The sequence below is a fragment of the Scatophagus argus genome, chromosome 10, assembly GCF_020382885.2.
Source record: "Scatophagus argus isolate fScaArg1 chromosome 10, fScaArg1.pri, whole genome shotgun sequence".
Lineage (NCBI taxonomy): Eukaryota > Metazoa > Chordata > Actinopteri > Scatophagidae > Scatophagus > Scatophagus argus.
In genome coordinates, this window is record NC_058502.1 from 8,552,741 (window position 1) to 8,580,041 (window position 27,301).

General features: G+C 42.3%; 4 protein-coding genes across 6 annotated transcripts; 1 reads left to right on the forward strand and 3 right to left on the reverse strand.

Moving 5' to 3' along the window:
• Window positions 1-2,876: 2,876 nt before the first annotated feature.
• Window positions 2,877-4,150, reverse strand: tex36 (testis expressed 36). Its single transcript, XM_046402086.1, has 4 exons — window positions 3,990-4,150; window positions 3,752-3,892; window positions 3,413-3,487; window positions 2,877-3,313 (listed from the first exon to the last, which is right to left on the reverse strand). The coding sequence occupies exons 1-4, from the start codon at window positions 4,038-4,040 to the stop codon at window positions 2,957-2,959; spliced, it is 624 nt and encodes a 207-aa protein (XP_046258042.1). The 5' UTR covers window positions 4,041-4,150; the 3' UTR covers window positions 2,877-2,956.
• Window positions 4,151-5,099: 949 nt separating this feature from the next.
• On the reverse strand, window positions 5,100-8,176 carry si:ch1073-143l10.2 (uncharacterized protein LOC565165 homolog). The gene is made up of 7 exons (XM_046402085.1): window positions 7,893-8,176; window positions 7,745-7,808; window positions 7,543-7,627; window positions 7,261-7,334; window positions 6,522-6,773; window positions 6,305-6,423; window positions 5,100-5,474 (listed from the first exon to the last, which is right to left on the reverse strand). The coding sequence occupies exons 1-7, from the start codon at window positions 7,978-7,980 to the stop codon at window positions 5,401-5,403; spliced, it is 756 nt and encodes a 251-aa protein (XP_046258041.1). The 5' UTR covers window positions 7,981-8,176; the 3' UTR covers window positions 5,100-5,400.
• A 420-nt stretch (window positions 8,177-8,596) lies between these two features.
• edrf1 (erythroid differentiation regulatory factor 1) lies at window positions 8,597-18,442 on the forward strand. Of its 3 annotated transcripts, XR_006844532.1 has the most exons (26): window positions 8,597-9,308; window positions 9,505-9,713; window positions 9,813-9,879; window positions 9,978-10,103; window positions 10,243-10,367; window positions 10,489-10,639; window positions 10,811-10,912; window positions 11,389-11,510; window positions 11,865-11,976; window positions 12,157-12,304; window positions 12,419-12,530; window positions 12,794-12,905; window positions 13,077-13,346; window positions 13,463-13,534; window positions 13,649-13,793; window positions 13,954-14,148; window positions 14,429-14,629; window positions 14,850-15,068; window positions 15,386-15,612; window positions 15,757-15,915; window positions 16,169-16,318; window positions 16,526-16,679; window positions 16,824-16,939; window positions 17,064-17,236; window positions 17,558-17,800; window positions 17,836-18,442. XR_006844532.1 is itself a non-coding variant. In XM_046402083.1 (25 exons), exons 1-25 carry the CDS (start codon window positions 9,177-9,179, stop codon window positions 17,718-17,720), a joined length of 3,762 nt encoding a protein of 1,253 aa, XP_046258039.1. In that variant the 5' UTR covers window positions 8,597-9,176; the 3' UTR covers window positions 17,721-18,442. The 3 variants fall into 3 exon arrangements, 2 of the variants coding, with proteins under 2 accessions (XP_046258039.1, XP_046258040.1); XM_046402083.1 differs by having other exon boundaries at window positions 17,558-18,442; XM_046402084.1 differs by having other exon boundaries at window positions 8,598-9,308; window positions 13,957-14,148; window positions 17,558-18,442.
• A 1,172-nt stretch (window positions 18,443-19,614) lies between these two features.
• On the reverse strand, window positions 19,615-26,910 carry dhx32b (DEAH (Asp-Glu-Ala-His) box polypeptide 32b). Its single transcript, XM_046402978.1, has 11 exons — window positions 26,500-26,910; window positions 26,127-26,320; window positions 25,191-25,566; window positions 24,868-25,104; window positions 24,438-24,531; window positions 24,209-24,358; window positions 23,286-23,477; window positions 23,022-23,162; window positions 22,582-22,772; window positions 21,434-21,624; window positions 19,615-20,357 (listed from the first exon to the last, which is right to left on the reverse strand). The coding sequence occupies exons 1-11, from the start codon at window positions 26,779-26,781 to the stop codon at window positions 20,183-20,185; spliced, it is 2,223 nt and encodes a 740-aa protein (XP_046258934.1). The 5' UTR covers window positions 26,782-26,910; the 3' UTR covers window positions 19,615-20,182.
• Window positions 26,911-27,301: the final 391 nt, after the last annotated feature.

The following is a 27,301-nucleotide window of genomic DNA, read 5'->3' on the forward strand; positions in this document are numbered from 1 at the left end:
CTTTCCAGCTAAGCTATGGCACGGTAGCTCTTATCTCCTCTGAACAAACTCCTCGAGTGATGGGAATGTTCTCAGGATGTTATCTTGTCCTCTGTGGAAATGAGATAGCTAGCCACCTTTATCACCGCCCTCAGACTGTGGAGAGCCCCTGACCATTACTGGAACAAGGACCACGAGGCTGCCAAGGGACACTAACCAACTGGCTGCCTTGAAAAACAGACTGCCAGGGAATTATACCCTGCTGCAAGTGGAATGACTGACAGGAGATTGGAAGGAATCTTATGGTTAGTTTAACCCAGACAAGGGATTCAACTTTAAGTCCTGAAGGCCATTTTGGACTTCTTCGCTGTTGCTATTCGGACAGGATGCTGAATGTTTGAACAAGATGAAATGTTAAACATGAGGAGAACTCAGCCTCAATACCATTTTAAAAGCGATTTAAGATGAGGGGGGAAAAAATCTAAATAAATTGGGGAAAAGAATCGACAGAAAAAAAATCTTTGATATATGTGATTTAAATGCATCATCTCCATGGCAACTCTCTTTTCAAGTCACATCTTTAATGAATAGGTAATGGATAAAATGCAAGATGCAGAACGTAACAATAACATCAGAACAGATGCCAAAACTGACATGAGGAAAAAAAGGTAGATTTTGTTTGACAAAAGGTGATTTTACTGTGTGCACAACAGAGTATGTCAAACCAGCACGGCAGCCTTTTTTTAAAGGAAAAAAAAAAACACATATAGAATGTACCAGGGTAACACAAATCTTCCTTCTGTTGCTGTCATTTTGACTGTCTGGCAAATCCGCCTCTTGTTTTCAAAGCATTTTTCTCAAACAGGTGCAAAACCTCTCAACTCAGCACATCAAAGAGACACATGCACCTGCGAATAAATCACAGCAAATGGTAAGAATCCAGACTAAGGCCTCCTAACACCAAAGAGGTAGGATTCAAAGTGTCTGATTTAATATTCATGAAGTGCAAAGCTTTGGTGGTTGAATGCTTGTTTACTGAGATGTGTCTTTTGTCCTTGGCAGAAGGTTTGATATTCCACCAAGTAACTGTATTTACATATACTGCGGTTTTTCCTCTGTATGGTACAACACATGAATCTTGCCTAACATGGCACATTGGCTGCACACAACCACAAATGATTGACATGCTACTTCAGTATGCTCTGCTCAGAGTTTTTGCCCCCCCCCCCCCCCCCCCCCCCCCGCCCCGTGAAGTATTAAAAGCCTGACTGCGATTCTGACAGAGCTAATGAGAGTTTCTGATTAAGTGTCGAAAGCTTTTGTGCGGAGGAGTCGTTCAAGCTGTGGCAAGTCCAAGGAAAAGTGTGGCCTGCAAACTGCATCCACAGGGACAAAGGTGGTGGGCAACTAGTTGAGACCAGAGAGAGCCAGCTGTCAAATGCAAAGGTGTTTTTATTAATAAATACTTATTTCCTGCTCGTCAGCATGACTGAATCTTATTAAAAAATGAATAGCAGCTATATACAGCAGACTTCTGTTTCAGACACAGACGCTAAAACAGGTTTGAAATAGAGCTGATAACATTTTTTTTAATCTACTTCTTTTCTGTTTTATCAAAGGTATGGTTATTGCAAACCCCTCGCCCTGCAGCTTGGCGTTAGTCGCGCACCTGCAGGTAACAATGTGGGAGGTGATCGCAAAGTGAAATCACAAAGAGGAAGCAGCTCCAGATGGATGTCTTGAAGTTTTCTGGTCTTGCGATACAAAAATCTGTTAGATGTATGTCACCTTTTAAAAGTGAAACAAACTCCTACAAGGTCGGCACTTCACGAGGATCAGCTAATTACTATGGCTGAAAGAAAGCTTGTGAGAAAAACCCATCTCCCTGGTGGCTACTTAAAGAAAGAAAGCAGCTGGTCAGAACATACTCTGGAGAAAACATCGGCTATTGGAGAAAGTGGTTGGGGAGACTCTTCTCTTAAGTGCTTTTCTCAGAGCAGAGTTTTCTGTTATTCACTCCCACGCTTTATCCTCTCTTGTATGGGCAGCACACACACACAGATCCATCCCTTTCATCCCCAGGGGTGAAACAAACCCATGTATTATGACTCAAATCAAGCTTAATTTACTTCACATGTTCCAATTTAATGTCTTCATCTTCTTGATGTGCGCGTTAAATAAAAATAGATGGATTCTTTTACCAGTTATTTGCCCCCACATTTCCTCCAGAGCATGCACATTACACAGGGGTTTTGGTTATTACAGTTCTCACACAACTCGATTGTTGAACAACTCAGTCTATCATCAGGCCAATTGATAACACATGTAGACCTGCTGCCCTCTGCTGGCAAATCTTTGGACTGCTAGCAGAGAGGGGCTGATGCAAATGAATTTATGAATACCCATGAATGTGTCGTTCAACTTAAAGCAACAGCGGTTGAGGTTAAAGACTACAAAGACTACAGACTAAAAAAAAATCTGGAGGTGTTGAGTGAGGTTACTGTAGTTATTTCTGTAGTGCCCCTCCCCCCAAATAAACCCAAAACTGACATAATTGAGTCACATTATAGGAAATGTAGGAACCAATGTTTTTGGAGCTTAACCCCTTACTATTCAGACAAAGTCAGGATTTCTTGGTCTCTGCTTTGTTTTTGCTTCTTTAAACCATCATTTGTGTATCGCCAAATCACTGTAATGCCACCCTGAAATATGTCAAAAACATACTTGTGAGAAAATTTTGAGGCCACTGAAGTCAAAGGTCAAGAATGAACAGATTAAAAATAAATCTAAATACAAAAGACAACTTAACTATGTCTCAAAATGGCATCATCAAGTATACTCATCATGAAATAAAATCTTGTCTGTGAAGGTTCTCAAAAACAAGAGAAAATGCTAACTGGTGTTTCTAAATCAGTGTATTATTGGACAGCTGGACCCTCCAGAAAGTTCACCTGACCCCCCTCTGAGCTATACCCCCTTAAGGATGCCATCTAGTGCCTAATGTAGGAGTATCTGAGGGCTTTGAGGTTGGTGAGTAGCTGGTAGCTTGCAGGGCCTCCGAGAGACCAGAGTCGTGTCGTCCGAACCACATGAATTGTTCCCCTGCCTGTGCCAGAGCTGCCTCTGCAGACTTCTGCTGGTGGTTGCGGGGGAACCGTCTGTTGGTAGTTGGACCATAAACTGGTGCCTGCTTCATTATAAAATCAGTCTGGTTAACTGTGACGTTCTCCCTGGTCTGTGTTGTTGCAGTGCTGTTATCAGCTCCATCATGGCACAGGCAGAAGTGAGAGATGTGCTGTCTGGGATAATCAAGACATTTCCTGCGGCCCACACCCTGAAGTGTGATACGGAAAAAATATGTTTTCCTTTGAAGTCGTAATTTGAGGATGGATTTGGACATTTCATAATGCTCTGAATTTCTCTTCATACTCACATAAGTGAAGACAGAGATGTTGTCTTTTAAGGCGTGCTTGTTGTCATGGTGTGAAAGTGGAAACTCTCTGGGTTCCTGCAAAGACGGTCATGAAGAAACTTATACTGGAAGGACAGTCAAATCTAATGTAACTGAATACAGCAGAATGGGATGAAATGAGGAGGCTGCTTCTTGTAAATCCCAGTGAGGAAATATAATTTGTGATTTTGTGCTATATAAATGAAAACTGATTGACTTCATTGCAAAAGAAGTCTTTAAAAGTACCAACCCATGACTGTACTGTGGAGACAAAAGAGCAGCCATATTACAAACGCTACATTATGTGCTGTTCATACACACCTGCTGAGTTTTCCATTTAGGATAGCGCTTGAAGTTCAAAGCCTGAGGCACTGATGATTTAACCTGAGTCAGCATGAGCCCAGTGGTTGTACAAGTGTCACGATTCCTCGATTCGTATTCTGGTAAAACTGGATGAGCAAACTGAAAAGTACATGAGAGAAGAGCGAATTAGATGACCTGGTTTGAATGTTATGATTCATCATGATCTGATATTCTGATTAACTGAAGAATTTCTTACCCATTTGCCATCACTGCTTATTGAAGAGTATCGCTTTCCACCTTTCACCATGTTAACAACAGTTTGAGATGTGGAGTGTGTGGAGTGATTTCACCGGTACACCACACACGCTATCCAACTTAACAACTGATGCAAACACTGGTGGCTATGGAAACAGGCAGTAAACAAACAACCTCAAATGTGGCCTGTTTGCCATGGAGATGTGGAACTTGAATTCTAACAGTAAAAAATAAATAATTTAAAAATGTGGCTTAAAGTGAAAGAACATCACAAAAAATATATTGATGAATATCAATTTATCCAATTAAGCATTCAAATGAGCAACATAGGATGTTTTTTTTTCTGACATGGAGAACTTTTAAACACAATATCTGCTCAGGAGCTCTGCAACCCAACAACGGAGGACAAATTTGAAGCCACGATGCCATTAAAGTGATGGTAGCTAAATGGTTATATTGCATAGTTGCATGACTACATGATCGCAACCTTGGCTGGTTAAACTCCAGTCAATGACTTGTTAACGCCTATCATATCCTCTTCGTCCTGTTTCCTGTCTGCCTCTTCACTGTCTCTTTCTGGAAAAGGGGGAAAATTTCCCCAAAAGACAATAAGAATAAAACTTATTTGCTCCCCAAATGTTGGAAAATTTATATTTTTGTTTTCAATTCAGAAAAAATTCTCTCATTTGTGACAAAGTGAAAGTAAGTAAATTAGCATATGACTTTATTCTTTAATGCTTGAAATAGAAAAAAAACCCACACATACTTCTATACAATAGCATATTCATCTGGCATAGTTTGTTTTTCTCACATTCTTACATTTTAAAAAGAAATGTTAACTATTCAAAGGTCATTTTAAAACATGTTAAACAGTAAGCCCAAACAGGTTATTAAATTCTTTTTAAATACACTTTTTGAACCAAGAAGCAAAAATGATTCCCATGATTTTCTTTGCAAATAAACAGAAGATGAAAAAGGCACATTGTCACCAACACTAAGCCCTGACTGTACAACAACACCAACTTCTGCCTTTTAAATTATGTGAACTTGATGAACAGAGGTTGCTTAAATGGTTTATCGCATCAAATTGTACTGCTGGATGAATTTAAAAAAAAAATCCTTAGAAAGGAGTGTGTTTAGTTCAGTTAGAGCAGCAAATGTAAAATTAAACATCCTATCAAAGTCTAAATTAACAATATATTTGAGAATATGGTCGGTCACTAACACATTATAGTTAATTCAAAAAGCTGTGACAAAAAACTATTTCATAACACTTCAAAGGGTAGCTACTCTGTTGTCATGGTGTCCCATCAGGGGATGTTTTTTGATTTTTCAACTACAAGTGTCGTGGCAATGGACAGAGAGCTGATCCTTGTGCTGAGAACGGTCGTCTCCACAATGACATGGGAATATTAGACTTTTGCTGCAGCTGAGCCATGGTTGTGGTCTGAGTGTCCTTGGTGTTTCTCTGTTGTATTATTGATCCCTGGGGACAAGATGAGCATGATAAAAGGTTAAATTACATGAATTACATTTAACACACAGCTGTAGATATGATTGTCATCCTACTCCTTTGCTAGACTGTCCATTATATGGCTGGTATTACACATCGACAGATCTATTTTTTTAATATTATCATTATTCTTTGACCCGAATTTTCCTGATTTAAATGGGCAAACTTTTTCTATTTTGTCAAACTGAAAGAGAAAAGCTCCAAACATGTTCATATTCCTAATGTAAGGCATCATGTATGGAAGTCTACTGTAATCACCCTGCCAATAAATACCTCGTCTGCGTTTTCAAATTGCCGGATGCTGCTAACGCGCCACCCCACATTCACAGTTAGATTGAAATCACACCAGATGCATACAAATGGTTGGCTTCCCAAGTAAGATGGTCTTACAGTCTGTGTCTAGGCGCACTATCAAACATCATGTTTAAGTGAAGGTACTTAAGGATGCTGCTGCTTTTGGATTCCTGAAAGACCAGAGAACCACTTTGAGTTGCGGCTGAGGGCAACCTACTCTTGGTACTAAATGCACCGGGATGCACTTGATGGCACGAGCTGAGCTGATAATGTTCTCTACAAGCAAGATACTTGATGAAGGCTAAATGACCCATTGAGTCTTTCTTGATAACATTAACAGTTCACTATTCAGAAGCCCTTTTTGTCTTGACCTCATCAACTTATCTTAATGAAGGTGCCTACCTGGATCAGTGTGTGCGGCACTAAAATGAATAATGTTCAAGTAAGAGGCATTCGTTTGTACTCACTGCATTATGCACGAATATGTTGAAGGGTATGCAGATGCTTACACTGAATGACTGATGGACTGATTGTTGTGCCACTCCAAGAACTCCTCCCAAAGGGAACATCCTCTCTTCCCATTTCCCTGTGGAGGTGCTTCTTCAGCTGTCTGGCCAGACGATGCCATCTGGTGAAAAGCAGTAATCAAAAACAACTTAACCTCTCCAAACCTGCAGTTCTGTTATGATTCATAGTGAGTAATTACTTGTTTTTGAGATTTACAACCTTTCTTGTGTATCGTTGTACTCATTCAGCCTGTCTGCCTCCTCCCTCTTCTCCTCCATCCACCGCTGCAAAAGCGCTTCGTTTTCCCTCTGAGCCTGTGCCAGCGCTTCCCTCAGCTCTTTCTGCTCCACACGTATTGCTGCCAACTCTTTGGATTGACGCTCAACAGTGAACTCAAATTCTGAAAGGGCCGCCTTCAGGGTGTTGCTCCCTTTAGCCAGAGTTAGTGCCTCTTGATGGTAGTGGGATACACTGAAACAGTGATTTGGTGTAGCTTTGATCGGCTTGCGGTAGTGTTACTTTGAATTTCTAGATTTTAGGTCACAATACTGACAAACACCCATTGACATCAGCTGAATTTTTGCTTCTTCAAAGTGTCACAGTGGACCGACCACACAGCAGATTGCACAAGTGATTTGTGGCCTTCTGATTGTCACTGCAACACAGGTACATCATACTTTATCAAGACTCACTGTTCCTTCATTAAACGCCCTGAGTAGCCATATTAACATTTTATTATTCAATTTGTAACGTACGAAGTGATTACGGAAGCAACTTTACTAGATCACAAATTCTGCATTTCTTAAACTTGCTCCATCACAATGTAATAGACCTTGGAAAATGATTGAGTTAGAGAAGGAGGCTGAATCTTTGGGCAAAAAGTGCTAAATAATAAATCCCCATTAATTTTCATAGTCTAGCAGGATGGCTGCCGACAGTGGTGTGCTGAAAACATTACCGTGACTGCCAGTACTGCAGTTCTGCCTCCTTCAGGTACATTACGGTGGTCAGGTCGGAGACAGTCTGGGACAGCTGGGGGAGACAAAAGGCAAAGGATGCTTTGACTGAGCGGTGGACAAAGGGAGGGAGGATCTCATGGATTCAATGGTCATCATTTGCACACACTAACAGACATTTATGTAAACTGCTGGTGCTTTCACAGCTTAATCACAGGTCAAAACTCTCCAATACACTCGAAGGCCGATGCTGTGGTCGTTGGATTCCTCCTCATTTATCCTACCTTTTCTGCCAGGTGTTCACTCTCTCTCAGTTGGAGTTGAAGGAGTCTGCTGTTTTTCCCAACTTCAACTCCACGTCGTTCTAAGCTGAAAAAAAAAACCCAGTATATAGCTTTATATCAAGAAAAAAAGGGTCAGACTTTGGACATCCAGATCAACAGAAAAGCCAAATGTTGGGTTTAGTCAAATTCAACGTGTAGCTACCTCTTCGACTGAACATCGTCCAAAATTTGTTTGCGAATTTCAAAACGTTCTTCCAGCTGAGACACTGAAAGAAAACAGACAGTTGTCCTTTGACTAAGACAGTGAAAGCATCGCCACTGCAAATGCTGAGAGAAATTGCTAAGCTTACAGCTCGTGAAAACGCCGACGTAAGGGAGTTTCTCAGCTTGGTCTCTCTGTTGGAGTCGAGCGCGCACGTGATTTTTCCAGCTTCCCATTTGGATTAACTGTAATTTGTCGGCATTAAATGCACTTAACTGAGGTAGGTTTGCTGCGCCTTTGGTGCTGCCACTTGATTTTTTGGCGTTTTCGAAGACGATGTACCTGACAAAACGTCGACATCAGACCGCTTGCCACTTGCTGAACTGTCTGCAACCAACTTTCACAGCTCCTCCCTTTTGTGTCAGTCAGCTGCTTGGCATTCTCCTGCTAGATATAACCACTGACCATGAGCAAATCCTCTGGATATAATATAATATAATATAATATAATGCTGTGGGGGCCTTTACATGATGCCTTTGCTTAATTTTGAATATTTAATATTAATTTAATGTAATTGAATCGAGTATTTAATGTAATGTGATCTGATTTTAATTATATGTTATGCATACACTTTTCATATGAAAACACAATTTACAATTTTTATATTACAATTAATATGCTTTTAGTTTCTGATACATTGACATGCCCAGTTAACACGCAGCCGATAAGCTAAATAACTTTATAGTCGATACACTTTGAAACAAACCAACAACGTGTGAGTAAATTTCAGAATAAAATACAGAATGTACTCAACTTTTCCAGAAAGAGCGTAGTAACCTACAGCTTGTGAAGTACTTCCGGTTCAAACATAATACTTAAAAAGTCGCCGTAGCAGAAACAGTTTCCGTGATTTAAACTAATATTTTGCGCTGCAAACCGATAAAAGCAAGCGATTCTTTTTTTTCTTGTTTTTTTTTTTTTTGCTAATTCAGAACATCGAAATAAGAAAGAAGACGAATTTTGGAGTTTGTCTTAACGTGAAAACGGAAGTCGTTATTTCCCTGCTGCTCGCACAAACGTGTGCTCTGCCAACAAGATACTGGCCGGCAGTTGAAGCAGAGAGAAAGGGAAGCTGCAGGGGTTATCTAACTAGTTAAGCCAGAGCTAAACGCTATTAAGGTTAACAAACCAACAACAGCCTATAACGTGAGTGTCGCTCAGGTTTAATTTAACCACCGTCCCGTGTAACTATACTTTTCTCACAGCTTTACGAGTCTGCGTTGCTGTTTCGAGGAGCTAACCTGTCAAGCTAGCAAACTAGAGACACCTAGACTAACTTTATAGACATAATCTCGCTCGTTTTCTAGCTAATATATAGATTACCCATGACCTGTCCAAGTCATGGATATGTTGTCAGGTTAGGAGCTCGCCAATGTTTGCTGGTGTAAACGGTCGTGTGTCTACTATGAGCGCATCAGCTGAGGACAGAGAGCCTGGGAGTCCCTTGGATAATGCAAAGGAAGATATCGGTGGCCCTACCTGCACAGGTGAAAACACCAAACATGTAAGTAACTGGACTGAGAACAAGGAGGAGAAACTATTGCACTTACTTTTCTTGTATGTCTGGTTATGTACAATGCGGATGATATGTTTTCCTGTCCTAAAGTTGTCTTATTTAATTACAAATTCACCAGACACTCTCAGCTGTGGATACTAACCATGAAAGCTGTTTACAAACAATTTATTTTTCCATCTTGAAGGACTCTGCAGTCTGCGCAGGTAGCAGTGAAATCAAGAGTCGTGCTGTGGTCAAATACTCTGCTGCCCCACCTCCTACCAGCTATGCCCTGCTGCAGGAGAAGACAGACCTGAAGCTGCCCCCTGCCAACTGGCTGAGAGAAAACCCCCAGCTAGGCACTGCTGGCACTACTGTATTAGGCTCCAGCAGCAAGAGCAAGCCGTTTTCCAGGTATAACATCATGAGAAATACTGTTACCACAAGTGATGTTTTTGCTCCATTGTGAAACTGTGCAGACCCTGTGGCTAAATGTCTTTAAATCTTTTGTAGTTTTGGGATGGCTTATGACTTCATCGACTGCATTGGGGATGATGTCGACGTGGTGTCGGACTCAGAGGTTTGTGGAACTGCTGCAAAGTTAACATTTCTTTCTTTGGCTTTGACACATGCACATACACCTGATGTTAACAGTGGGTTTTTTTTGGTCACATTCAGAACATCAAGAAGCTTTTGAAAATCCCCTACAGCAAGTCCCACGTGAGTATGGCCGTTCACCGCGTGGGGAGGACTTTGCTGTTGGATGAGCTGGACCTTCAGGAGCTCTTCATGAGTTCCTCTCAGGTACAGCTGGGCTTATTCTTGACTTATTTTACTTTTAATCCAGGTTTTTGTTCATTATTCTCATTGTTTTGTTTATGGCAGTAACTGGTAAGTTTGTGGTTTAAGTGATTGTATTCTTGCTGCTATGTTTGCGTTGTAGACAGGAGACTGGGCGTGGCTAAAAGAGTTTTACCAGCGGCTAATAGATCAGAAGTGGCAGAGGAAAAAGAAGAGTAAAGAGCACTGGTATCAGAAAGCAATCTTGTCAAAGTTCCTCTATTACAGGTGAGTACTTTAGTAGGTTTTTGTATGGGAGTTATGTTACACTATGGGAGTTATGTTACACTTCATTTTATGGTGCATCTTGTCCAGTCTTATCCCATAACAACTTCTGTGTTTCTTCCAGTATAAATGGTGATGGAGCTGCAGAGCCTGTGTCAGACAACCTGAATGAAGGGGGGGAGGAGGAGAAGGGGGCGGAGGAGTTCAGTTCTTCATGGCCCACAACCTTCACCAGCACATCGCCTGAGGCAGAAGAATCAGTTGCCCCTAAGCAGGTACGGTATCGTGACTCACATGTTAATGAAATGTGCGAAAGGGTGGAGAGATGAGTGTTTGTTTCTTGAGAAATTAGTTGAATTTCTTCTCTATTAGGAATCAGTTCTCAGTGTTGTGGAATGAAATCTGCATCATTTGGATTGACAGTATTTCTTCTGTTAAATGTGCAGGAAAGTGTTTCTGTGGACAGCCAGTTTGCTCTGGGCCAGGTGACGTCTGTGCCAAAAGAACAAAACCTTCCCATGCTCTTCAACGAAGGGGAGAACAGTCAGGTAATATAACATTTTACCCCTCATTAATGATGTTCCACTGCAGTTACAGGTAGCCTGCATCTAATGAACACTTGTGTATGTTGTTATATACGGGGGCAGCCGTGGCCTAGAGGTTGGAGAAGCGGCTTGCGATCGGAGGGTCGCTGGTTCGATTCCCCTACCAGACGGGCAGGAAAAAATTGGGTGTGGTGGAGTTATTAATGCGAAAAATGCTCTCCCTCTCCATTAGCTGGCTGATGTGCCCTTGAGCAAGGCACTTAACCCTCAATTTGCTCCCTGGGCGCATGATGCAGCCCACTGCTCCTGTGCATGTAATTTGGTGGGTCTTGCATGTGTGTTCAACTAAGGATGGGTCAAACGCAGAAGACAAATTCAGTGTGTGTATGTAAAAATATATATACTGCCAATAAAATGATTCTTAATTCTTTTTGTTAATTCTTAATCTCATTTACATTTTGATGTGACTTGTTTAACAGGGTTTAAGAAATGACTTTGTGCGAAACATCATGTGGACATTTGAGGATATCCACATGTTGGTTGGGTCCAACATGCCTATTTTCGGAGGCGGTCGCTATCCCGCCGTCAGTCTGAGACTCAGGTTGGAATTTTATACCATCTAAATTTGATCTGAAATAATCCTGAAATCTTGTAATTTTAGTTATATTGCACTGCAATGATTGTGTTGCTTTGAGTTCGGGTCTTATGATAGATGTTTGTTAGTTAATGCAAATTAATCTATGAACATAATAGCATACAAAATAATGGGACCATTTACAGTATGTCTGTAGATTATACACAGTATTTATAGAGGGAAAATTTTTTCTTGGTGAGTCAATCAGTTTTTTAATGTAGTTTTTCTGACTTCAGGAGGTGAAGCAGGAATTTTTATTTCGGATGTTTTTCTTTTTTCTTTGCTATATATAACGTCTGACTTTCTTCCTGTGTTTTTCAGGGACAACAATAAACCAATCAACATTCTGACAGGAATTGACTACTGGCTGGACAATCTAATGTGTAATGTCCCAGAGCTTGTCATGTGCTTTCACGTCAATGGAATTGTTCAGGTAAATTACTGCTGGCTGTGTTTCGGTTTTGCGACAAGTGTTGTTATCTGTTTGATAATTTGTTTCGTCATTTTAATGGTGGTGAGTGTGATTTTTAAAGTCAGTCATTTTCAGCTTTTTTATTAAAAAGTGGTACTGAAATGTCTTCAATGTTTTTGCATTCATGGTGTTTACCTGCAGAAATACGAGATGATAAAAACAGAGGACATCCCTCATCTGGAGAACTCGACTTTCTCCACGAGGGTGGTGAAAGACATCGCTCAAAACATCCTCTCCTTCCTCAAGTCCAACTGCACCAAAGAGGGTCACACCTACTGGCTTTTCAAAGGTAAGAGATATCTGAACAGGACTCCTTTAGTCCTTGCACTAAGTCTGTACTGTGCTGTGGGCTTTTCGGTCTTGATGTTTTCTCTCTTTCTGATGTTGTCTTGTGAATCCACAGCTAGTGGGAGTGACATTGTGAAGCTTTATGATCTTACTACTCTGTGTGAGGAGGCTGAAGAAGAGAAATGTCAGAATCCCTTCACTCTTCCTGTGGCTGTGTTACTATACAAGTAAGTGTGTGGGAAAGACCCAGGAGAGCAGTTACACCAGTCACAACTGGGAAAATCAGTACATTTAAGGAACTGAATTCCAGAAATTCAAAAACTGCCTCTGATATTTTATGGAGAGTTTATGTATTTATATCCTCTTTATATTTGGTTAAAATGGCCAAATCTGTAACTTATTGTTGGACTTTAGGTTCAGTCAAATAACTAACAATGAAAGTGTATAAAACTGTATGAAATTCTTGTCTGTTTTCTCTTTTGTGATGCAGAGTTGCCAGCAACTTGATGCTGAAGGGGAGGCAAAACAGAAAGCACTACGGCACAATCAGGACTCTGCTCTTAAACTGCGTCAAACTTCTCGATGAGGAGAAACATCCCCAGGTAAGCGTTTCTTTAAAAATTTAAAGTTCCAGATGAGTTTTCTTAAATCTATATTTAGACAGCGGGGGAAGTAAAAGGTGAAACCACTAAGTCTAAGTCTGAGCATGCCATAGTTCAGATTTTATTGAACCTGGCTCCAGTCCTGATCTCCTCCAACTCCCGTCTGTTCAGATCATTGCCTCAGCCCACTACATGCTGTCAGAGCTGTTCCAGCTCGATGAGCCTCCCCAGGAAGATGGAGGGGAATCGCTTCGGGCCGGCGGCTCAGAGGACAGCTACAGCGATGACGACAGAGAGGAAGAGGAGGAGGCGCAGCTGTCGGAGGACAGCGATGAGAGCGGCTCCTACAGCTCGCAGGATGATAGTAAAGCTGTGGCTGTGATCCGCTCTGTGGGAGAGCTGTCAGTCCCAGAGAAATACAAATCCACTCACCAGATCAGAGTGAGTGCCTCTTTAAATGATCTTCCCCTACACAAACCTAAGGGGACAGTGTGGAATATACAGATTAATATGTTGCACATAAACACTGATTTTCTTCCCTTTTCTGATCCCTGCAGCCAAGTTGTGCTTTCCCTGTTTCTCAAGACAAAGAGGAGAAATGCAGACACGTCCTGAGCTACGTGCTAAAGGCAAGTGTCTGCCTGATATTTATGCTAAGTGCAGATGCAGTGCTGGTAGTGTGTTGTGTCCAAAGAAACGTGTACTCTACTCTACTAATAAATGCTGTAATATACATTACACAGGGGCTGAAGGCTGTGGATGGCACCATCAAGAAGGAGAGTGATCTCCCAGCTGCTGACCCCAACACGCCCATTCCCCTCAAATATGAGGACAGTGCAGTTGGAGCCTGTGCTGCAGAGACAGGCATCTCTCCTCTTCTTGAAAGAGGTGAGTCTGCCTATTTCAAAAGATGACTGATATAATAAAAATATGCCCTATGGCACACTCCTTTTGCAAACTGTAGCTAAATGACATGACTGCTGGGACATTCTTCATCTCTCAACCCTGCATGTGTCTTTCTCCTGGTCTTTAAACATTTGTGTGTCAGCAGTGGGGCCGTTGCAGGCAGACCAGAAGCACCCAACTCGCTCTGGGATGATCCCCGGCTCGTGGCAGCACCGCATGAAGCTGCAGCTTTTCCTCAAAGCCTCCAAGGCCTACTACGTCCTGTCTGATGCAGCCACTAACTTGCTGAAGTACGGACGAGCTTTGCGTTACATAAAGCTGTCTCTACAGTGTTACGGTAAGGTTATTTAAGTCTGTAATATACTGGAAACACTGGGAAATGTAATAACACACATTGTTTTTCTTTTTTTTTTTTGGTTTGCTTCATCTGTGTGAAAATGTGTCATTTCTACAGTTACTAGCGGCAACAACAACTCATGCTGCACTCAATCCATGTAGCTTTTTAACCTTGATGCCAGTTACAAACAGTAGCTTCAATAGGAACAATAAGAGGCAACATAATAATAACTAAGCATTTATTTCTCTTTCCCCTTGTTTTCTTCTTCTCTTTCTTCCAGATGCCTATTGTTCGGTGAGTGGTACACTGCACCCGCAGGTGCTGCCTTTTCACAGCCAGTGCCTTTCTCTGTGTGGGGACATCCAGCTGATGTTGGCCCAGAATGCCAGCAACAGAGCAGCCTACCTGGAGGAATACAACTACCAGACCAAAGAGGATCAGGAGATTCTGCATAGCCTGCACAGAGAAAGCAGCTGCCAGGGTCAGTCACTAAGGAGAGACATGTATACACATCTTAAGCACACAACGACTGGCTTCGTTGCATGATGTATTGAAATTAGGGGTGTCCATAAATGGGGTACTGTGATCATTTCAGTTCCAAAACTGCACTACAAATGTCCTCTCTTATCAGGTCTTTTAAAGTTGTTCTCTTCAATTACTGATCATTCCATTTGTCAATGCTTGTGCTTGCTACCCTCTAGCCTTCAACATGGCAACAGACCTGGCCACAGACCCGGAGTACCAGCTGTTTGTTAGCAGTAAGTGCTATGAGGCGGCGTATGAGCTGCTCGTCTCTGAGGCTTTGAAAGATCACACCTCAGATCAGCTGGCTCAGGTGCTCAAAAGACTGGGAAACATCCGCAACGAGATGGGAGTCTACTACATGAACCAAGCTGCAGCCATGCAGACTGAGAAAGAAGGTATGTTGGATTAATAGATAACAGATGGTATAGAAGTATAGAGATTTAATGACTTTTAATGAAATTTTAATGTGCAGATACAGCTTTCTATATGTATTCATCTAATACTCACGCTCAGCATTTCTGTAATTAGAATTGTTGAAACCGAGATACTTTGCACTGCAAGGATAATAACAAAGAATCTCTTTGCACCGGGATCAGCAGAAATATCGAACAAACAAAAAAAATATAATAAAGATGTGTTGCTCTGCTGTGCTTCTAAAATATTTTTTACCTGCGTTTTTGTCCGTGTTGCTGTATCTAACTTCCATTTATAGCCAAGAAGTCAGTGTCCGTTGCAGAGCAGGAGATGTGGAAAAAGAGTTTTTCCTCCTTCGAGAAAGGCATGAAGGACTTTGAAGCCATCGGTGACAGCACCAACTCGGCCTTGCTGCTGTGTAATACAGGGCGGTTAATGAGAGTCTGTGCTCAGGCTCACTGCGCCATCTCTGTCGAGCAGGGCAGGGGGGAGTTCTCACCTGAAGAGGCCCTCTACTACAACAAGGTGCAATGTCTTAAACTGAGCGTTCACACTGAAGCGATGTAAAATTATTAGCTCTTTTGCAGTCTTAATGATGTCTTTATTCCATCTTGCTGCAGTTCGACTGTTCCCTAACATGCTCGTAATTTCATTTAATTCTTACCCCAGGCCATAGACTACTACTTGCGGGCTATGAGGTCGCTGGCAAGCCGAGAGAACCACCCAGCTGTGTGGGACAGTGTAAACTGGGAGCTGTCCACTACCTATTTCACCCTGGCTACGCTTCTGCAGGATTACGCCCCGCTTTCCAGGAAGGCCCAGGAACAAGTGGGTTTGAACGCATAAGAGTCAACAAATATTCTGGATTAAGATAACTTTAAACTCTTACAGGTTTTTGTCTGCTGAATGGCATATTTCCATGTGCTTTGAAAAGCTTTCTGTCTCTTTACAAATTCAGATTAATGATATGCATATTCTGGTTAAAAAAAAAAAACAATCATAGTGACTGTGTATCTATTGCGTTGCATTGTCAGTTGTTTTGAGTTAGTCAGCAGTATCAATGACGTGTGTGTTCTCCCAGATCGAGCGGGAGGTGACTGAGGCGATGATGAAGTCCCTGAAGTACTGTGACCTGCAGACTGAGTCTGCCCGCCAGCCGCTCTACCAGTACAGAGCTGCCACCATCCACCACCGCCTGGCCTCGATGTACCACAGCTGCTTCCGCAACCAGGTGGATAACAATTACACAATAATGCAAAGTCTTTTTTCTGAATGCCCTTTTTTGTCTCTTTTTTTTTCGTTAATGCCAAAAGAAAATGTGTCGGAAAAAGAACTACACACTAGAATAGAGTCAGTGATGATGGAATGCATTTCATACTAACAATTGCACAATGCACACTGAAGGATGTCTGTGTTTCTGGCTCTAATTGTGGGACAGGTGGGGGACGAACATTTGAGGAAGCAGCATCGGAGCCTGGCAGAGCTCCACTACAGCAAGGCTGTCTGTTTGTTCCTCAGCCTCAAAGACGCACCCTGCGAGCTGCTCCGCACACTCCTGGAGAGAGTGGCCTTTGCTGAGTTTACTATGGCAGGTGAGTAGCTGTTCATCAGTGTGAGTGATGCGATTTTGTCAGCAATGATAGGTTTTGCGTTAAGAGAAGGATTGAAATGGAGAACATAAGAGCATTTGTATCCACAGTGTCTTAGAGTGATGTTTCATTTTGTGTTTTTCGCAGGTCAGAGCAGCAGCGCAGCTAAGCTAAAGAGCCTGACTGGAGCAATAGAGATCATGACAGAAACTCGCCATGCTTTCCAGCTGATTTACAATGAACTGCTGGAGGAGCAGGTAGAGGTAAGTTTCAGAGAGGCAGATGGGAATGCTTATTCATCCTTGGAAAGCTTTGTTCAGTTGCTCTTTTCTTGATCGCACAGTGTGACCTACAACATCTTTCTTTCTTTCACTTCTTGTACTGTAGTTGAGTGAAACAGACCCTGCTGAATCTGTAGAGTCCCCTGACGCAGCCTCTGGCCCCACCTCAGGTCTGAACCTCCAGGAAGTGATGAAATTAATTGGCGTGTTTGAGCCAAGCTTCTCCTTCCTGCTTCTGCAGCTGATCAAACTTATGACAACAATGAAACGGAAACCAAGGTGAACAAGAATATAAAGGAATTATGGTATAAGATAAGATGAACTTTATTGATCCCGCAGTGGGGAAATTCACTTGTCGTGGCAGCTCACAAGAACAGAAAAAGAGTGCAGAAACAGTTACAAAAAAATATAGAGGTAACATAAATTAACAATTTACAAAGTACAGTAAACACAGTACAATATACAGCTATATACAAGTCCTCATAAGGGAGGAAAAGAGGACTAGACCATTATATTATATAATGTCCATATGTTTGTATCTAATGTCCTTTTAACTTTCACAATGCTCACTCCTGAACAGTGTATTTGTGATTATTGCAGCAATAAGGATGAGGAGTTGTTGAAAACCTACAAGAATGTGTACTCCAAGCTGCTGCGAGCTGAGAAAAACGCACCTCTCCTCAGCCGTGTCAGGCTCCACATAGACCTCCTGGAGCAGCTGACCACGCAAACAGGAAGCGATGACACGGGTACGCATTCATGATGACGACGTAGCAAGGAAGACGGCGCTCAGGACTCTGCTCTCTGCATCCCGTCGGACGTCAAAGGTGTGACTCTTCTGTCCCTTCAAAAATGCTGTTAGATTAAACAGTGATTTATAGATCCCATTATTCACAGGCACATGCTCAGGCAACACTGTCTTACTCTGACATACAGTTTTAAAGCTAATTTCACCTCCTGCGCCTTTAAAACCAGTTCATCTTTTTCTAGCTTCTTCAACTGTAAATTTTTGTGAAAAGAGTTGTAAATTCAGAAGATATTATTTAATTTTCTTATTGCTTAAGCAGTGTATGTAAAGCTCCTGTGTGTAGGATTTGTTGTTGACCGTACCAAACGTCACCTGAACATTTTTCTACAACAACATAAGAAACATTTCAAAGGTGGCATAATCACATATAACTTCTACACATAGGGGCTTTGATAAATCACTTGGTACAGGCAAAGAAAAATTCAGATTCAAATTAATATATCATTGGTGTTTTTGATATTCAATAATACCAATAGTGCTATGAATAAAATCAAATGGAATGTGATTGATCGCTGACAGACAAAAAATAAGTTCTAACGCGTTAGGTGCTTTCCTAAACAACAGTGTGCAATAGTTTGGAAACATTCAGTGCAAACTCAGAGACTCGTTTGTCTACGTTGTGAGTTTATATCAGCATGGTTTGCTGTGACATGAAAATAAAATGTTTTTAAATTTTATGCACTGTGTTTTTGTTTATGTTCTGTCACACTCATGACATTGTACGTTAGTATTTATAAATCTGACAACAGTTTTCCCTCAACCTTGTAATTATTGCTCATTGATAGCAAGTAAGGAAAACAACACTACTGACAAAAAGTCAAACAATTAATTTCACTATTAGTAATTAGGATTATTAGGAGTTAGAAAGTGTTGAGATATCCGGACACTATCAACACTTGTAGTTTTGTGATGTATAGAAGACCATAATTATGAAGTGTTATTACTTAGTAGTAACTTCCTTACTATCAATAATGAGGGATAATGAGGTTAACGAGGGATAACATTAAGGCCTAGAAGTTGCAGAAAATGGTCAAATAGAATAAGGGATTAATAAGTACTAAATAGTGACTAATGAAGGTCAATTAAACAAAAATGAAGAAATTTAGTAATCGTTAATATCCATCCATCCATCCATTTTCTATACCGCTTATCCGTCAGGGTAATCGTTAATATATACTTCCATATCTAAAGTGTGAAATTTATTTCACGATAATGGCAGTCTTCCATCTTGTTGATGTGATAACGTTATGCCATTACACACAGCAACAACAAGAATGTCTGAAGGCAGACATCCATGGTGAAGGAATTAAAGGGAAGAGGCACCAGTGGTGTGCAAGTCGTGTAGTTACAGAAAACCAGGTGTACAGCAAATCACAGTGATATGTAAGAAGTGCAGCGAGATTGTAACAACAAAAGACGCCAACGCAACAAACTTATCCCACCTCCTCAAACTGAAGCACCTGGTAGAGATTGAAGAGAGCCAAAACCGAAAATATTTTGCATTATTTTGCCTTGCCTTATCGCAGAAATTTTGTGATTTTATTTTAGGGCCATAGTGCGGCATGGTGGTACAGTGGTTACTGTCGCCTCATAGCAAGAGGGTTCCAGGTTCGAATCCCGGTCTGGGCCCTTCTATGTGGAGTTTGCATGTTCTCCCTGTGCCTGTGTTGGTTTTCTCCGGGTACTACGGCTTCCTCCCACAATACCAAAAACATGCACATTAGGTTAATTGGCTACTCTAAATTGTCCCATAGGTGTGAGTGTGAGAGTGTGTGGTTGTCTGTCTTTGTGTGTTGGCCCTGCGATTGACTGGCGACCAGTCCAGGGTGTACCACGCCTCTCGCCCGTAGTCAGCTGGGATAGGCTCCAGCTCCCCCGCGACCCTGACGGATAAGCGGTATAGAAAATGGATGGATGGATTTTAGGGCCATGTTGCCCACTCCTGTCAGTGAACTGGGTCACCTCACTGTTTCTGAACTGCATGCCAGATGGAGCCGCAGGCAGGCCCAAACTGCCCCTGCACCTCATTAATCAGGCTGGAGCCCCGGTGCTGTGGGTGACTGACAGTGACTGTCACCACCACGTAAGATGTGAAAAAGAGGAGCCTGATGTGGAGACCCACTTTAACTAAAAATGCTCAGCAGGAGCAGAACAACTAAATTATTAACCGCACTGGGATAAATGAAACAAGTATAAGAAAATTACTCTGAACAACTTAATAACCATTTTTTTGTTGAATAGGAGGATTAAATGTAATCACACACCAAAAATCAGCTATGCAAAGATAAACACAGGATGTGATAGTAACACAAATGAGGCTCAGATGAAAGAAAATTATATCTTATGATCAGCTACAGCTATTCACAAAATGTTCTTCTGTGCAATATAGTGCAAGTCCTACTGGGTCAGTCAGTGATTCACTGTATGACACAGCGGTCGTAAGTCTGGTCCTCCAGGGACTCCCCTTGGGAGATGGGAGGTTTCTCCTCTTGGTATGGAGAAGTTCCATGATTCAAAATATTTTGAAGGATGTCTTTGCTGTCACTAGCTGGTAGATTGTAGAAAAAATACTGTGGTGCCATCTGAAGGTACCTGGCAGGGGACAAGACAGCTTAGTTAGTGAAAAGCACACTGAAAGTAAGTGAAATAGAAAAAAAAACAAGGTAATTTGTGTTTAAAGATAAGTGGTACAAATTTAATTTTTACTTGCAAACTTGTTTTCAATTTGGGCTTGGATTTGAATGGAAAGATTTGCAGCACTTGCAGACACTTGCAGTATCTGCCCCTCACATTATTTGAATTGCAGTAAAAGGAGTCACACATTTCAGGATGTGGAACGTAAGAGAGCATGACAAAGGCTGCAGAGCTCTTCTGCTCTCCGTCCATTAAGCTCCAGCTCCACATTCACAGGGATTGGTGCAATTCATAATCCCCTCTTCAACCAGCTGATACTTGGGAACAGGATTATGATACCTCCCCTCACGACCAGCATGACTAGTCTCTGCTGAACTGAGGCTTTACTTCTGGCCCAAAGGGGAAAGGGAATGTGTCTGTCTGATTACTCTTGAGCTGCTTCATGTGAAGATATGAGGGTGATCTACTGTGTTCTTCTGACACAACAACCACCTGCAGTTGAATTAACAAGGCTGCGTGTATACACTATGTAGACAAAAGTACGGAGTATGGGACGGAGATGTTTTTCAGGGGTTGGGCTCAGCCCCTTAAGGGAAATCTTAATGCCTCAGCATACCGAGACATTTTGGACAATGTTGGACAACTCTGTGGCAACAGAGTCCAACATTGTCCATAAAGACATGGTTGGATGAGTTTGGTGTGGAAGAACTTGACTGGCCAAACAGAGACCTGACCTCAACCCCATCAAACACCTTTGGGATGAACTGGAACAGCCAGGCCTTTGTGTCCAACATCAGTTCCTAACCTCAAAAATGCTCTGCTGCATGAATGGGCAAAAATTCCCACAGAAACACTCTCCTTCCCAGAAGAGTGGAAGCTGTCTATGTATTTAGAATACAGTGCCATTAAAGTCCTTGTTGGTGGGGAGGGTCTGGTGTTCCAGTACTGTCCATAAAGTGTATGATCAGTTATGTGAATGCAAAAGAAGTGCACAAATGAAAACATATAAATAACAAAACATGGCTGAGACTTACTGCTCCGGTGTTACGTGGGTTACAGTGCGGAGGCAGTTGTCCTCGGAGAAGGAGTGCTTGTGAAACAGCACCCACTCAGGCGGGCCCAGCTTGGGGCTTTTGGCTCCGTAGCCTGACAGAGGATGGATCTGTGCCACATGCTTATGGGTAAGAATGAAGTAGTTCCCTGATTCATCCACATCCCGTGCCACCTGAGAGGAATCACAGCCACAGTCAGATGGATTTCAACACCGAGACTGAAGTCAATACCCAAGAGAGCTTTTTAAAAATAAGCAAGGAGGAAGGGACCATCATAATACAAAAAGGTTGTATTTTTGATTTTGACAATAAAATAAAAACCGCATGACAAAAATGAAAAAGCTATGTCATCTGATGAAAATGTCCTTGCGCTTGCTGCTGAAAATGTGAAGTTAAAACATCTCAAATAGTTGAAATCCTAAACAGTTTTTGAAACTGAGAGAAGTTGAAATTGCAGTGAAAATGGAAGTGCTGAGAGAAGACGAAGTAAGCACTGACTGAAGTTGAAGTCAAAGGGATGAAAAGAGGTGAGGATTCACAGTTCAAGCATTGAAAGGAGTTGAAAAGTAAGCTGAAGTGTCAGGCAAAGTGGAAGTCCTGAAAAAAGATGATGTCAGATGTGGACCTTAGAAGAACTGAAGATTTTTTTTTCATCTTGTTCAGAGCAGAAGACCTGAGACCTGAGAGGGTACAAAGTGTCAGTTGGTTAGCACTGACAGCACTTAAAATATCAACTGAAGTCTGAGATCTGAAAATCATTGAACTATTAGTTGTAGAATAAAAATCGGTTCAATTCAGTGCACTACACCACCGATATGCCTAAATCATAATCATTATGTTCAGTATGTTTGTCAATTTTAATTGTCGCGTACATTCTAAATGAACAGATATACATAAACATGTCAATGAGCTCATATTGTGAGATTAATTGTGGAAACTAAAATCACAGTATAATTAGATATGATTAAAGCACACTCTACTTGCTGCATTAGTTCCACTCAGCGGAGTTTAATGGCCTTTAAGAGTCATCAGGAGGACGTGGGTGTTTGATGTAACCAGAAATGTTACTGATAAATAATTTTGTTGTGTTGTTACTGAGCGCCATAATAAAGTTGGTTGTGTTATCCCACCTGCATGAAGAAACCCGCCAGCAGGGCTCTCTTAATGCTGAGGGTGTTGCTTCGGGAGCCGAAGGCGGGCGCTGAGACGGGCAGCTCGATCCTCTTCAGAGTGTCAATGAGCTCAGCATGAAGAGCGTCAGCCATGAGCAGAGCAGCATGGTTCAGGTAGAAACCCTGACACCACTTTTCCACATTACAGTCTAACAAGGCAGAGGACAGAGCCAGAGACAGGATTATAGAAAGACATAACAAGTATTGTAGAGATAGTGGTAATCATCAAGAGTCAATATTTGTAAATGTGATAAAATTAGTATTGTTTTAGTTTTTTTCTCAGACAAAAACATCAGGAAGTGTTTTTTTGATTTATTTTTTATTTATCGTAATTCTCTTGATTATACTTATTATGATTAACACAAATGCATTTCATAGGTGATGCTCTGTAAACTCACATGGGTCCTGCTGGCACTGTTTAAAGGCCTTGTAGATATTGATAAGAGTGAAGTGGTCTCCCTCTGGGTGCTGGAACTTCATGTGGCACTGGGTTGCCTCTGGTTTCAGGTCCGCAGAAGGGATCACGAAGCAAGTTGGTGCTAAAAACAATCCACAAGACAAATGTGATGTCTCCAACTCACTGGTTACCTGATAAGATAAATAACTCAAAATATGGTTTTGTCTTTGAATATTTACATAAATGCCAGAAAGGCTCGTGTTACCTGTTAGCATGGCGGCAATGACGACCACCTCGCTGACGCAGTCGAACTCACAGGAGGCGAGCAGAGTCTTGGCCATTTGGGGCTCCAAGGGGAACTCAGACATGATGATGCCCATCTCGGACAGGTTACCATCATTATCCAGAGCTGCCAGGTAGTCCAGCTCCTCCAAAGCCTGCATCAGGCCTCCAGGGTCTGGGTTAGGGAGGTATATGCATCAAACAATATTTTTCACTTTTTGGTTAGAAAATGGGTGAAAATGGAACCAAATCCCTCAATGATGGAAGTACATAATCTTTATTAAACTAGGAGATCATTAATTACATGTAAATATACTCTAAAACTAAAACTGTTACGGATTATTTTTCAGTTTTCATGCTGTCTAAACAGTAATCCTAAGTGGTGGCCCACTGGGACAATCCCCATACTGGCACCCTGGGGGGCACGCTCAGAGTAAAAAGCCAGCAAAAGATTAGGATTTTGTAAACCTCAGCAACATCTGTCATGCAGCACTATGTAAAATTAAAAAGTCCTTCATGGTACAAATTAGATTTTCTATTCTGTTTCTGCAACAAACATCACAGTGAAACAAAGAGACATGGACTCCCCCCACACACCAATCCTACATTTATGCTCTAATCAACAAATGGGAGGCTGAGTGTGTGTTTGGGTGTGTGGGGGTGAATAAATCCGGGGAAACAAAAGCACATGGAAGCAGGTCAGCTCTGAAAGGAGGCTTGCAGAACAGGAGCTGTCGGTTCAGCTGAGGCACGGCTCACTGCCCTCTAATAAAAAAAAAAGTTCCAGTCTGTTGGAACAAAATGGAACGGACTGACTGAACCCAAAATATATCTGATTATCATTGAGGACATGCAAAACTTGGGAAACAAAACAAACTACCATATACTTTATTTTATGACCCTCACCTGGCCTGTCGATGAAGTCACAGTTGCGTAGGCCGGCGATCTCCATCCTCTTCAAGAAGAGCACAGTGGAAGTGATGTCAGACTCCACGATATGTGGGCGAGTCTCCACGGGGAGCTGTCTGTTCTCTGGGTACAGACAAAAACACCTGCCTACAGGATGGAGAGATCATCGTTAGACAGGACAGCTGCAGGAAACTGGCATCAAACATTATAACAGTTAACTCCTCACCTGTCGGACCCACCAGCTGTTTGCGACTCTTGGCTTGACTTTTGCTGATTGGCTGAATAATGACTGAGTTTGTTCTGATCCTAGGGTTATAAACCTGTAACAGCATCACAGTTTGTTGACCTTGATTATACACAAGTGGTTGAATATGTGATGATTAACACACCCAACAGTATATAAAGATGACAATTAGCTCTATGTCGAGTAGCTAAATTAAAATGCCACATATTACATATGAATTCATCAGCATAAGAAAATCACTTTTATTATTACTGGATTTTGTTGATAATGAAACCTTCACACAAATGCAACGTGACTTCCATGCCCACTTCTGGTGGGTTTCTGTGTCTGCAACAACGTGATTTATAACCTTGGAAGTCAACCTTCAAAAGTCTATGAGGTTCTTATAATCCCTTTAAAAGGACTAACTTACATATCTTTTCTCTAGCCCAGCATCAATGACAAAGCCGATCGAGCTAATGGCCCAGAAGAAATCCTCATTTGGGCTGGATGTGAGGAAAACTCTTCGGGTCCGGCCTGCCTCCGTCTCACCCAGGATTGGTAGATTCCCAGGTTGGCCGGGATGCACAGCAACAGGTAGGAGCTCACCCAGATGAGGGGGTAAGCTGTGCCCCTCATGACACAGGATGTCATGTGCCAGATTTATCTCCTGGTAAAGAGGAAACAAAAGAAGAAACTCAGGTGAAGACATACTCAGACTGCTCATTCCATCAACCATACGGTGCTGCTTTTTACCTGCGTCGTCACCAGAAACACAACCACATCTCCTTCCTCTTCAGAGCGGTGGATCTCCAGCACCAGACGGAGCGCAGAGCAGAAGTAGCTGTCACCTGTGCTGCTGTACACCACTTCCCCAGCACCTGGGCTCTCCAGGCGAATCAGAGGCACCGCTGACCCAGTGAAGTGGACCAGCTGCTTGGGTTCGGGCTCAGCAGCGGCTAAGAGGACCACGCGGAGCTCTGGCCTCTGCAGGGTGATGTCCTTCAGCAGACCCTGGAGGACATCAGTGGCTACGGTCCTCTGATGGGCCTGGTCCACGACTACAACCCCGTAGCGCTCGAGCAAAGGGTCTGACATCATCTCTCTCAGGAGCATGTCATCTGTGCAGTACCTGTGGAGGGTGGGAGGAAGGGAGCACACATGGGCATGGACACACTTGACGCTGTATTCAAATTCATAATAGATTCTTTCATTGTAAGTCTGAAAGAGTGGAACAATATATTCAGGAAATCCATTCAACATATTTCAGAATGGCATCTTAATGAAAGGCACTTTGTCTACACATCAGCTTTGCCCCCATTAGTGTAATTTACTCTGATAATTAGTCTGGGGAGTGGATCCTTTCGTACTTGCCGGCTGCCTGTTTATCTTATCTCCCTCCCTTCAATGTGCTGAGCTCCTTTGTTCCCCAGCTGACTTATGAGGGACCCACATGAGGGAGTGTGACATATGGGCAGACAGGGAGCCGGGCAGCTGTGGAGGAGCCCCTGAAAAGAGTCCCCCTCAAGCCTTTTGTTCACTTCTCTCTTGAGAATAAGAAAAGGCCGGCCGATTTAGCCGTGTGTGTCAGGGGCATGCTTTATTGTAACCCAGCAAGAGGAGAGAAAGAATCAAATAAAGAAACACTGGATACATCTGTGTTTGAAATTAGGAAGCAGCGCTTTACCGCACCTGAGGACTGTGTCATTCGTGCAACATGTTTCCAAAGGGATGCTGTACCCGACTTCGTGGCCAATGTTGACATCCATCTCATCTGCCACTCTTAGGGCGAGATCCACTGCCTGCTGTGGGTGGATCTGGGTACAAACCACTGCGCCATGCTGGAACTGGACTGACAGGCAGAATTCAGCACACCACTGGGGAATCTGTTTTAAAGTAAGAGAGAGATAAGTTATTTACACCGCAGATGCCTCCCCCCCTATAACCTAACAGTAAGAGGGTTTGAATTTTGTATCTCCTCTAACAAAGCTGAATCTGCTGTTGCATGAACGAAATGTGCAATATTTTCCACAGCAATGCAATCAAAAGCACCCCAAGCACTTACTTGAGAACTCCTCCCAGTTTTAGCAGAGCCACTGACACTGACAAACTGTCCTTTAGCCAAAGTGTCCATGAAATCACACTTTGCTTTCCACACTGGCAGCTCTTTCCTTTCTCTCAGCAGTTTGTAAAACCTGGAGGAATAAGGCAAGCCATCGAACTGATTAAGCTCCAAAATGTCATCATATTCTTTGTCTCCTTGACTCAAAGCATCCGTGTCTGAACAACAGGATGATTTCCCCTCAAAACAGTCCTCTCCAGTTAAACTGGTAATGTCCTGCGCCATCACAAGTGAGCTCCCACTCTGTCCGATGTAGACTTCATTCACAGATCCACAGAAGTGAAGTTTGGAAACCTCCAGCTCTCAGTAAACTGTTGGCCAGCACACAGACTGCCTCTGCAAGTGAAGCCAAATGAAAGGCTCAATAGGCGGTCAGCCCAGTGTTGTCATGTGGCCACTAATCCCATAGAAGCGCGGTCATCAACAGATGACACACACACACACACACGCACACACGCTGTTGTGAGAACAGAGATAGATGGGGGCAGACACTCAGAGGGGGCTGGTGTTTACAATGAGAACTGGCTCACACTCAAAGGCAGTGCAAAGTGTGTTAATGCATTTTTTTTTTTATCAACTGTGGTTTAATTTAGTAATTAAGTTGATTATCTCAGCAGTTGCCAAAACCACTTATTTCTCAATCCAAGAACCTAAATAACGGGCCTAAATAACGCAGACCTGCAAAAAGCAAAAAGACGTCAGCACAACATGTGAGCCTCCAGAGCTCGTACGAAAGTCTACAGAT